The sequence below is a fragment of the Nelumbo lutea genome, chromosome 2 (genome assembly GCF_056320005.1).
Source record: "Nelumbo lutea isolate HS-2025 chromosome 2, American lotus-T2T, whole genome shotgun sequence".
NCBI classification, from domain to species: domain Eukaryota; kingdom Viridiplantae; phylum Streptophyta; class Magnoliopsida; order Proteales; family Nelumbonaceae; genus Nelumbo; species Nelumbo lutea.
In genome coordinates this window covers 45169743-45182040 of record NC_142685.1, presented here as the reverse complement: position 1 = coordinate 45182040, position 12298 = coordinate 45169743, and the positions used below count along the sequence as shown (strand labels likewise).

General features: G+C 40.6%; 1 protein-coding gene across 15 annotated transcripts; it reads right to left on the bottom strand.

The window, feature by feature from the left end:
• Positions 1-738: 738 nt before the first annotated feature.
• On the bottom strand, positions 739-10371 carry LOC148870295 (pentatricopeptide repeat-containing protein At2g13600-like). 15 transcript variants are annotated; one of them, XR_016108310.1, is made up of 5 exons: positions 9790-10350; positions 4529-6432; positions 4272-4400; positions 1139-3447; positions 739-1064 (listed from the first exon to the last, which is right to left on the bottom strand). XR_016108310.1 is itself a non-coding variant. In XM_088974008.1 (4 exons), the coding sequence occupies exons 2-3, from the start codon at positions 6180-6182 to the stop codon at positions 4272-4274; spliced, it is 1065 nt and encodes a 354-aa protein (XP_088830134.1). In that variant the 5' UTR covers positions 6183-6432; positions 9790-10371; the 3' UTR covers positions 3823-4132. The 15 variants fall into 15 exon arrangements, 3 of the variants coding, with proteins under 3 accessions (XP_088830134.1, XP_088830132.1, XP_088830133.1); XR_016108313.1 differs by having other exon boundaries at positions 4721-6432; positions 9790-10321; XR_016108314.1 differs by having other exon boundaries at positions 5247-6432; positions 9790-10321.
• Positions 10372-12298: the final 1927 nt, after the last annotated feature.

Here is a 12298-nt window from a genome sequence, read left to right as displayed (position 1 = left end):
TGGAATGAAGAGAAAGGGATGGAAGGGTGGGAGTTTTCATAAAGGTTAGTTTTGGTATTACGAAAATACTTAACGGTCATTTAACATCGGGTACTAAATTGTCCCAAAATGAAAGTTTAGATACTAAATTGTTGTATTTTAAAGTTTGGATGCTAAATTAAAACTTGGCCTAAAGTATAGGATACCTATCAAAAAATTTCCCTTATTTTAGTTTAGATGGATTCCAACCTAAATCTGTCCATTGATATTATTATCTTTATTAATGGACTAGATATTGGCTCAATCCAATCCAATATAAATTCATTACTATAGACCAGGTCCAATCCAATCTACTAAATGTTTTGGACCATTAAATCTGAACCGATCAAATTCAATATGTTTAATTGATCCACCCAATCCTTTCAAATTGATTTTAATTTGGACGAATTCAATCTAAAACTGGTCTATTGACACCCTTATTGGGCCGTCATAGCATGAGCCATGTGTATGGCATAACAAAAGTGGGCCATGCTGCACAGCCCACATTGCAGGTATAGTTTGGTGGAGATGCATGTTGGTTGGGTGTTTATCGTGCGTGGACTTTATTTTGTAATATATTCATAATGATATTTCAGAAAATCCTCTTATGAATTTCAATACTAATCATTGCATCAATGAAAGGATTGCCAAATACAATTAAATGGCATTTATCATTGTTTTAAAACCGTCACTGGCATGGGAAGTTGAACCGATCAACCCATTTATGCAGTTTTTTTGTTATTAAAAAAATATCATACATGGACATACACAGTAGACTCCGGTTTCAGTCCAGGCTGCTTCAGTCAGGGCACTGTTCGCGTGATTGGAGGTTGTTGGAACGTTTGAAGCATGCGGAGAGGTTGTTTGAAACGTTTGAAGCCGTTAGCTTTCAAAACCCACGCCAACTGAAATTCCACTTTGCCTGAAACTTCCGTTGGTCGCCAAAGAAATGAGAACTCCGGCGGTTGATCCTTCCATAGGTCGCCTGAATGTCCGTATCTCCGTTCTTCGCCTCACGTACTTCACGACCCTTGCTTTAACCGTTCCTGAAAATGGAGAGCAGCAGTTGAAGGTAGAAGAGAATAGATTTCTCTGGTTTTAGTCTCGTTAAAGAACATACCTCCTTTGAAGATCCAGCCATTAGATGGCCATTTGCTTGAAGAGTCTGTCGTGAAATCGCGGTTAAGCCTGTCGTGAAATCGCGTCTCAAGAGGCTCTTCCAGCGGCAAAAGTTCCCAAGTGTTCTGAGGTTTTCATCGACTGAGAAGCCCGTCCTTGGTGAACCGATGCCGGCGGCTTCCTGTGGCGATGCCTGCAAATTTCTCAAGGTATACTGATTTTCTAGAATCTCTTTCAATTTAATATATTCAGTTACTGAAGACAAGAACTTTAGCATGACTTATTTTGAAATGAAAAATTCCCCTTTTCTTGAACAGAGCTTGGTTCCTTGTGCGAGCGTTGCCGAGAGAAACCTCTTAGCGGACACTGCGAAGATCATAGAGAAGAACAATAGCTGCAAGCTTAAGGATGATTGCAGAAAGATCGTCACTGATGGTCTTATTAGTCTTGCAGAAAGATCGTCACTGAGTCAACCGTCACCATACCCAAGGTCCTAAGCCAAACAGCCAAGAAGACGGGTCCTAAGCCAAACAGCCAAGATGACAGATCGGCACAAAAATACGCCTAAGGTGCGAGCACTAAGGGGAGGATCTAGCAGCGGACCGAACTCCCCTACCAGCAGTTTGAACTCCCTACTTGGAGCCCAAACTCTCCCTTAGGCCCCAAGCCACTCAAGGGACAGAAACCCGAATTGGCCTGCCTTATAGTAGTTCGGGACACACCTCGCCGAACTGGCCTGCCTTATAGCAGTTCGGGACACACCTTGCCAAACTGGCCTGCCTTATAGCAGTTCGGGACACACCTCGCCGAACTAGCCTGCCTTATAGCAGTTCGGGACACACCTCACCAACCTGGTCTGCAATATGGCAGTACATGACATACCTCCGAACTCAAAACTTCACATCACTCACCACTCCAAGACCACCTCCAGGACGCCAAACCGTACCACGCCTGACACCAAGGAAGTTCGTACCCAGGGGCAGTGCACCTGACTGACTTGGGATCTGACGCTTGACAACTGCACTTCAAACGGCCACCTGCCACCGCCATCTCCAGTTATAGAGATGGCTCCGACAAGGAGCAGTGGCGGTTCTGTCCTAGCAGAAAGGATGACACCCAAACTGGCAGAAACAAAGATAATCATACCCTACCTGACAGAGGCCTTGGAGTGAGTGCGCAAAGTGGTTATAAAAGGCCCCCTACCCCCAACAACAAGGTATGTGAACTTTGCGCCATCTGGTCTTTACTTTGCCTTTGAGAAAATACTAACTTGAGCTTCGAAGTTATCTCGTCGGGTTCCCTCCGGAGTTCCCTCATCTTCTCCGTTTCAGGATCCCCGTTGCTCCAGTCAGAGGCAGAATCGTTGACAGCTAAGACCGGTCGGATTGCGCTCCATCAGCTGATATTAGTTCTGCCGCAAGAGCAGAGCCACGCAGAGACGGAGACAGAGACAGAGTGCTTGAGCTTGAGATGGAAGTCATGGAGAAGACGAGAAAGATGAATTCGGAAACGTTAACTTTGGTACTAGTGAACCTGGCGGGAATCATGGAGAGAGCAGACGAGTCGCTGGTACCAAGGGTGTAGAAGGAGGTCGGGGCGGCACTCAATACCGACCCAATTGGTTTGGGTTCTCTCACCCTCTTTCGATCCATTCCGCTGCCGGTGATGGTTGTTTGTCACCGGCGGTAATAGTTGTTAAGTCACCATCGGATGGATGGGGGAGAGAGAGAGAGAGAGAGAGAGAGGGAGAAGAGAACCTGCGACACTAGAGAGAGAGAGAGGGACTCGAAAAAATGGGTTTTGAAAGCTAACGGCGTCAAACGTTTCAAACAACCTCCTCGCATGCTTCAAATGTTTACACGATTAGAGGACACGTGGCGCGTCCTCCAATCGCGCGAACGGTGCCTTGACTGAAGCAGCCTGAACTGAAGCTGGACTAGACACAGTAATGTTGGTCGGCTTTGGAGTTTAAAAGATGGTGGGGTAGGAAAAACCCATTTCTCAGACATGGCTTCCTTTCCTATGATTTCACTCACTAGCGGAGCCTCTTCTCTAGTCCACTATCTCATCCTCTAGAGAACAGAAATTCCTACCTTTCCAAGTTAACAAGATCAATTTTTCTATACACTTGGCCGACGTTACTATGCCTACCTCTTTCTTACTGTCTTCAACACAAAAATTACGATCTACAGATAGTGGCAACGAAAACCTGGCGGAGCCTCTTCTCTAGTTTTCTGCATCAATGGAACAATCAGGCTCTTCATACCTCTCCTTGTTTATCACACTTTTCATGCTAGGAGTTGATAAGCTCTGCATGATCATTCTAATGGTAAATTAATCAAATAGCCTAGAAGATGAAAGAAAAGTAAATAGTAAACACAAACTTAATGGAAATGGGGCAATGATTTTGAGGCAAAATTAGGAAGAGCTCCTTCATTTTACCAAAAAAAAAATGAGAGCTGAATTAAACACACAAAATCACTTTATTTTATTGCAAAATAAGCAGAGGAGAGAATCAACACTCAACGTGGTCTTGTTTGGATTTCCAGAGTTCAATCAAACTATTATTTTCCAAAGAAAACATTAAAGGCACACCCTTATTTTGGGCATTGCTGAATATTTGGAAGGAGCATATCATAATCTATACTATTATAAAGCAAATACTTGACTTGGGTATGATGCAGGTGATAAAAGTTAGATTTGATTATGTAATGTCAACTTATATGTTTACCATTTACTTGCATGGCATGTGCCCTCGTGCTGCTAGTACAATAAAAGTCAGCACCCAAATATATTGAAATCACTAAAATATGATTATTGGGGCCTTGCATGGAATGATGGTAAAATCTTGAGTTCATAAGTGCATAAGGCATGGGTTCAAGTTGACAATGGCTACTTTCCAAAGGTTAGGTCTCTATCCAGTGATTCCAGTCCTAGCCTCCCAAGACCCAGATATCCAGGACCAACATTGGAAAAATGGTCTTTTCTTTTTTACCTGGATACAAGACATAATCCGTATTATGATCTTAAACAATACTTTGCCGTGTTTGACTTGGAATAATAGTTTATATGAAAAGAAGTAAAGAACCAGTGTTAAAAGCACTTGTACAGGGAAAGGTGAAATGCATGATTACCTAGAAAAGGCTTAAAGAGAAGTGAAGTAGGCACTCCTTTGCCAAGTAAGCCATTATCTGCATCTCCTCTTCTGGGAAATTCCCATTCAAAAGTGGGTCAGGCAATTCCAGGATCACCCTTTTGCTATCCTGTAAACAAGAATAGGAGCAAAACCATTGTAATTCAAATCAGTATGCTCTCACATCCCGAGCGGGCACCTAAAAAGTTCCCCTTCCTCCAACTCTAGATGCAGCTACAAAATCAAATACTTTCTTACCAGTCCATCTAATAAACAATTCAATTGATGGCTTCACAATGGCATAGAAATCATTAGGTCAACCATGATAGTTAAATCAATCACACCCAATGGTTTTGGCATTCACAGGCACATTTACGAACCAAATGAGAGCCCCATGTTCTTTTTCACTAATTTAACAGTGCATCATGCTATCAATCTCAAGATACTTACAAACATCGAAGGATAACAACTCAAGGATCATGTAAATACTATCAGATGCAACATGAGTTTCATCCCTTGTAGTGAACAAGTGTGCCTTCCCCTTTGTTTCAACCCAACTATAACCTAACTCCTTTCTTGCCTCTCTTCCCCTCATACACCTTCTAATCTCTGAAATCTCCACCCATCTCCCAATAGATGCATACATCTCAATCACCATTAAGCATGCACTTGAATTACATGGTTCGAGTTTTAAAACCTTATCAGCAGCAAATACACCTAATTTCAAATCTCCCCAAATCCTACAACCGTTCAACAATGTTTTCCAGAAGATAGCTACAGGTTCAAAGGGCATTTTCAAAATCATATCAAGTGCTTCTTTTATAAGCCCAGCACGTGCAAGGACATCAACCATGCATGCATAATGTTCAGGAAGAGGAGGGATCCCATGATCAATTTCCATACTATCAAAATAAAGCCATGCTTCTTCCACAAATCCACAGTGACTACAACCTTGAAGAACACCTAAAAAACTTACACCATCTGGAAAAATATGAACCTTTTGCATCTGATGGAAAGTCATGATTGCCTCCAAACCATATCCATGTTGTGCATAACCACTAAGCATAGAATTCCAGGTAATGGGGTCAGGTCTGGGAATAACCACAAAAACGTGCCTAGCATCATAGAAACTACCAGATTTTATAAACATAGAGATGGCTGAATTTCCAACATGGATATTAATCTCAAATCCTCTCTTAATCAGTTGAGAGTAAAATTGTTGACCAATGGATAGTGCAGCTAAATCTGCTGTAGCAGTCAAAGCACTAGTAAAGGAATGGGGAGTTGGCTGAATTCCTGCAGATAGCATTTCCTTGAAGAGAATCAAAGTTTCAGCAGCCAATCCATTTTGCTGGAAACCTGATATAACCGAAGACCAAGAAATGGAGTTGGGCTCTGGCATTTGCTTGAATAATTGCCATGCATCTTCAATTTGTGAATCATTACAAAGCCCAGAAATTATAGTGGTCCAGCTAATGACATCTTTGTCTGGCATGATTAGGAAGAGCTTCAATGCAATATGCATCTTTCTTTCGTGGGTGTAAGCCATTATCATGGAATTCCAAGAAACAGTGTTCCTGTGATGCATTCTGTCAAATATCTCCCTTGCATCTCTGGTCCTATGGTTCTTGATGTAACCCCTGATCATCACATTGCAAGAAACACAATCTCGATGATTCATCTGATCATAGATTCTCCTTGCATAATCTATTTCCCCTTTCTGTGAGTGCTCCAATATTCTTTTGGTAAGTGCAACCATATCTCTGTCCTTTATATCATTATTAGAGAGTACACCCATATTGTATGGATTCCGATGATCAGATATTGATTTTGCAACTATTTTATGAAACATTATACATGTGACACGCATGGTGTTGTTTACCAAGTTTCCCTTGCAGGTTGCAATTACCATATTCTCAATCTTAGAGAGCACTCATCCCAAAAAGAACCACTGGTTCAGCTACAATGAAATCTTCTTCCGAAGGTTATGTGTCCATAGACTTCCCTATACTTAGCTGGGACTGAACAAATGAACTTATGGTTGCAATTCAAAGCATCAATAAATTGAGTTACAGGCTTAACCCAATTATATCCAAAACTTGATAATGGTGATGAAGGTGTAATTCCATGCATTCTGAGCATCAAAAGGAAATCCTGCATGCCTTCAAAAGGAACCAGATGTCATGAAAAATCGATAATATTTTAAGGAATGCAAAACAGACATTTTTTTATAAATAAATAATGCAAAATAGGCATTTCTTTCTTTTCTTACAAGTGATAGGAGAATATATTACTAGAAGATAAGAGGGTGGAGAGAAAGAAGCTGCAAAATGAACTAAAAATTGCCAAATATATGATTCTTGTAGAAAAAAATGAAAAAAAAAAAATATGAGGGACTTTTTGTGGGAGCTTGGGGAAGGGAAAAAAAAAAGATCATTTGATTAGGTGGGAAAAGGTGAGGCAGTTGAAAGGTGAGGGGGTGGGGGGGTTTAGGAATTGGAAATGTAAAACTGAAGAATGTGGCTCTGTTGAGTATAAATGGCTTTGGAGGTTCCCCAAAGAAAATGAGAAATTGTGGATAGAGTTATTTCAAGTATCCATGGGCTAGCAAGTAACGGTTGGGATGCGGGCTGCTTGCAGAGAGATACCTTGGCTGCACCCTGGAAGGCCATCCATGATATTCTTCCTTTGTTTCTTCCCCACATAAGGTATTGTTATGGGCCCGGGCATAGGATCTCGTCACGGGTCGGTCCACGGGGAAAACTCCTAGCCTTCCCTTGCCCTTCCTTTTGCGTGCTGACCCTATTGTGGCGAACTAGGGGGCGATTTGTCCAAGAGATCACCCTAACTCTCCTAAGCCCTTTCTTGATCGAAAATTCAATGCCTTTATTCCAATTCCAAGCTCCTTTAAATAGGAGATTACAAGAGGGTTTCCTTGTTGTATTCGGCTAGGATAATCCATCTCTTATCGAAACTCAAACTCCTACTTCTAATGGTAATTAACTTCCTATTTCTACTGGTAACACAACTCCTACTAAGAACAGGGGATAAGTAGATGGGATAAGGGATACAGTAAGGGATAAGGGATAGGTAAGCTGGCAGTGAGTTGGCTAGAGTGGCAAGGTAAGTGGGCCCCTGATGAGCTGTCGTGTGGGCCCCCTTCAGTGCTGCTGCCCTTCGCTGCTGCTGCCGGCCGCGGTGGTTATGCTCGCCTACGAGTGTGTCTACTGCTTCTGCGTCTGCAACAGGTATGACTTGGTTTTGGGTCAGAAAATCAGATTCGGGGAGGACATCTGACTCAGGGACTCCCCCTTGTCAGAGGTCTTCCCATGCCTCTTTGCTCTTTCCAGACTCAAGGGTAAACCTATTAGTGATTTTATCTGCTCATCCTCTTCCTCTTCAAACTTGAGTTGGAATTTGGGTTTTACCAGAAATCTAAGAGAATCTGAAATTTCTAGTGTCTCTACCTTGGTTAACTTGTTGAATTCAATGGCTTTGGGGGATAGTGTTTCAGATTCCAGAATCTGGGCTCTCAATCAGTTAGGTTATTTTTCTTGCAAATCTTTCTTGAACTCTCTTGTTAGTTGTTGCCACTTCCTCCTCTCCTTCTTTCCCTACCAAGGGGATTTGGTTTCGGTCTATCCCTCCTAAAGTCAGTGCTTTCTGTTGGGAAATTTTCCATGGTTCCATCAACACCCATGACTTACTTCAGAGAAAAGGACCAAATTGGTGCTTGTCACCAAACCGGTGCTCCTTATATAAGCTGAACGGTGAGACTGCCTTTCATCTCTTTATCTCATGTTCTTTTGCTAACTTTATTTGGGAGTGGTTTTCCTCTTTGTTTGGTTGCAGCTGGATTCCTCCTGCTAATCTAGAAGATCTTTTTACCTCTAACATATTCAGGTGCTCTAAAAGGAGAGGCAAAGTGATGGGAAGGTGCACTAGAGCAGTAGTGGCTTGGACAATCTAGGAGGAAAGAAATCTGAGGATATTTGATAATAAGGAAAGAAGTAGAGATGCTGTGATTGAAGTGATAACTATAAGGGTGGCCCCACCTATGGTCCAAGAACTCCCCAACGGAGTCACCAATCTATGAGCATCGGGAAACAGCTTACTTGGGCTGATTTGGAGTTGCCACCCATCATTTGAAGGAAATTGAGGTGATGGATCATGGGACCCCCGAGAGTGGTTTTCAAAACATTTTTGTTTTAGTAGCGACTCCAAAGCCCAAGGCACCAGCTAACCAGTCCGAGTAAGACTCAGATGGGAGAGGAATGGGGTTAGGCACCCCTTTCTCGGGTCCAACAGGTAGGGCCCACATGACATCCCAAATAGGCATAATCTCAAATACACAAGCAATCAAAAGCATAACAATGATAGAGAAAAGTAACAAGCTTATAACAAACCAATAAAAGAGAACCTACCCCATTTTTTATTTAGTTGTTATCTTTTTTATTTATTTTATTTTATTTTATTTTATTATTATCATTATTTTTCTATGATTTTATCATTTGTTTATGTTATTCTCTTATGGAATGCCATTTGTATATTTATTTTATAGAATTACTTTTTACTTTTTTTTTTTTTGAAATTTTTTACGTTTTTGTGTTTTTATTATTTTTTCTTTATTTTTCTCTTTTTTATTTTTTTATTTTTTACTTCTCTTTTTTATTTTTTTATTTTTTACTTCTCTTTTTTATTCTTGTTTCCGCTTTCAGTAGCTTATTCTCCCATGCAAATATATCCTATCTATCAAGTTAAACACCCGAATCTATTGATCACATCTGTTATTACAGATTTTCACTTTTATTTTTCTTCTTTTTCTTTATCATATCTTTTGTTATTATTATTTTTTTTGTTTCAAATCTGTTTTGTTTTTCTGTAACTGGCAAACGTGGATCATTCCAGCTCTGTTATCTTCCCTCTTTTTATTGAATTAATTTTATTTGTGGTGGAATGAATCCCGGTAATCCAGAGTCTCACACCGACTGTCATCTCCAACTATTGTCCACTGTCACTCTAACAACTAAATAGATCTAATGTTTCTCATTTCAAGTTCAACAAAGAAGGCCGAACCCACTGAACACTTAACCCAACTCCCAAGAAAAACATGGTGACAAAATATCAAACAACACAGAGGAATTCGAAAGATAACATCAGTTTTAATAACAGTAAATATGGCAAATAGTAGGTCTGCTAAACACTGATATTTCAGAACCGGAAATCTCAGTTTTAAGAGAGAGAGGGAGAGGATAGAATATCAGCATTGTTATAATAAAGGAAAATATTAACTAAAAATGGCAAGAAAGGATAAGTTTTGTAACATTTCGTAGCACACGTATTCTTTCATGATGTAAAAGAGAAACGTCGATGATTCCACGGAGACCGGTTCTGCTAGATCCTCATTACCGGCTCTGACAACCACCCAGACAGTACTCATTCCATGATGAAACGATGGAAGAGATGAAGAAAGAATAAATGAAACAATCTAAAAAAATCGATGAAAAAACAGAGCTTACCAGTATTAAATGTTGACCTAAGTTCAATGAACGAAACAGTTCAGGGCAAACTTCGATCTGCTGTGATCTGTGACCGATAGCTGGAAAAGAGATGATCCTCGTTGATTGCAACCAGGGGCTCGGTGAGAAGAAACGATTCTTTGGGTGTGGGTTTCGCCGGAACTGAGAAGAAGGATACCTCAAGTGATGGCTGCCATGCGATTCTGCTCAGCCGGTGCGGAATACTGAGAACAGAGGGTCGGTGCGTGGTTGGGGAAGTCCGAAATCGTTGAAACACGACACTACTAATGACGGAGAATGAGAAGAAATCCAACAACGGTGAGAAACCACAAAAAAAAAATATGGAGAAAAAGGGGATTGGCAAATGGTGTGTTAATGATTTTGGAATATTACAATTAGAGGAAGAGAGAAGGGAAGGGAGAGAAAAATGGGAGAAAACGGTGAGAGAGAGGGGGATCGGAGGAGGAAACTTGCCGCCGTTGCCGCTGTGCGTCGAGAGGGAGAGGAGAGTGAACAGTGCCTATTCGAGTAGATTTTCGGCGAAGGGTTACATACCTTTTTATTTTTTGGAAAGAGTTTAAGGGTTAAATACTTAAATTGCCCTCATGCTTTAAGCAAATGGACATAAATTATATCAATTTTTTGAGGGGCAAATTTCTTAAGCTATTCCTACTGATAAATTGTAACCTTTATTGCTTAACTATTGCCTTAAACCATCATTATTATTTTTGATAATTGATTAACTCTACCCTAGTGTTCCATAAAACCTAATAATATCCTTCGTCCCTCAGCCCACCCAGAATCACATTCTCCTTAAAAGCCTTTCTCTTTTTCTCCCCTCCCTCTTCTCCACCGTAGCAAGTGCCGAATGTGAATGTGGGTTCAAATAAAAGACACAGACGCATTCTTCTTGCCCTCTTGGGTTTGATGACCGCAGAGCATTCTTCTTGGCTTTGAGCCAGAGCAGTGCCCCTGATTTTGAGCAAGTGTGGAATCTTTTCAACACCTATTTCAGTTTCAGCCGTGTCATCAAATGGCCCCTGGTGCAAATGGAATGTTCAACGAAATTAAAAGAGCCACAAATAGCCAACACCTTAAAAGGCGGTAGAGATATAATTCAGCAACTTAACTCATGGATTTTGGCATCATTTGATCACGCGTCTCTTACCATATCCAACACAAGCAAGATCACTTAATGCTGAATTGCTGATGCACCCATCACTATGTACCCAACGATTAGAACACTTGTCGCAGCATTTAACCATCCAATTCGGCCCAACATGTAAATTTTAACAGAAGCAAGATCACATAAACTGTAACCTAGAATCAATGTCTAGACTGATTTGCAGACCCAGAAAAGAACCTTCAAGATAACTGAACTTCATTGTCATTTGACATTAATTCCATTGATGGAAATTGGAAAATTCCAGCAATGGCATCAATTCCTTTTGCCCAATGACCTTGCACATGTGGACTGTACATAAACGTCATCTTTTGGTTGCTTCTGCCACCATCCTCCACTTGTTTTTCCTTCTCTCCAGTCCTTAAATAATCCATTTTGTATATAGGAACAGGTGGCTGGCAAGGGAACCAAGAAGCCAACCATGTTGTTTACTTAATCCTCCATGCAATGCTCCTCTGTTATCTCCCCTGCTTAGACGAGTGGAGGAACTAGTGAAACCTCTGAACCATGCGCCATAAAATACCAAAAGGATGGTCATCTCATAAATCTGCTGACCATAAACTTACCTTTTTTTAATTTCAATTCGCCAATTTGAGGAAATCTAAGTGCCGCTTTTTCAATACTCTTGGAAGTTGAGGATGCCTTTCACGGCAATCTGGACTTGACGGTACGCCTGTGTGGGGAGATGCTACCATTCTTCTTTGTGTCCGAAAGAAGGCAAGAATGCATTTCAACTTCACATGGTCGGATTTGCTAGAGTTTATCATATGGGTTACAATCACAAACGTCGATTCATCACCCTTGATTCCTAGACGAGTTTCATTTTATAAATTTAAAGAATAATAGAGGGTAAATTTGACATTTTGTTGTTTTCCGTTAGTGTTTAATAAGATATCAATTGTAGGGGTACTTTAATACAATATATAAACACTAAGGATAGATTTAGTCAATTAATTAAATCATAAGGGTAATTTAAAAAATTTGTCATTTTTTTTAGTTCCACGGTCAATATTACCTTTCATTATTCTTCAAATTTTCAAAATAAAACCAAATTTCAATATTACCTTTAAGACAGTATATCGGTGCCTGCTTTGTTTTACCACCATATTTCTCTTCCCAACTTCCCAACATCAGAATAATTGAATGTAAAGAAACAAAGTTGTGTGGTACTTGCCTTCCACCAGTTGGGTTGTGTGATGCTTGAGAGAAAAGAGTACAGAAGTGCCCATAACTAGTTCGAGACATCAGCCATGGCGAGACATGTATATCCGCTCACTACCGTTGCAAGGACCAAATATAAACATGGACACAAGTACTCATTGTACA

What these genes read in the sequence shown, in the direction of transcription:
- LOC148870295 (XM_088974006.1), bottom strand. Translation starts at nt 6,182, where the DNA reads ATGGTAATTGCAACCTGCAAGGGAAACTTGGTAAACAACACCATGCGT.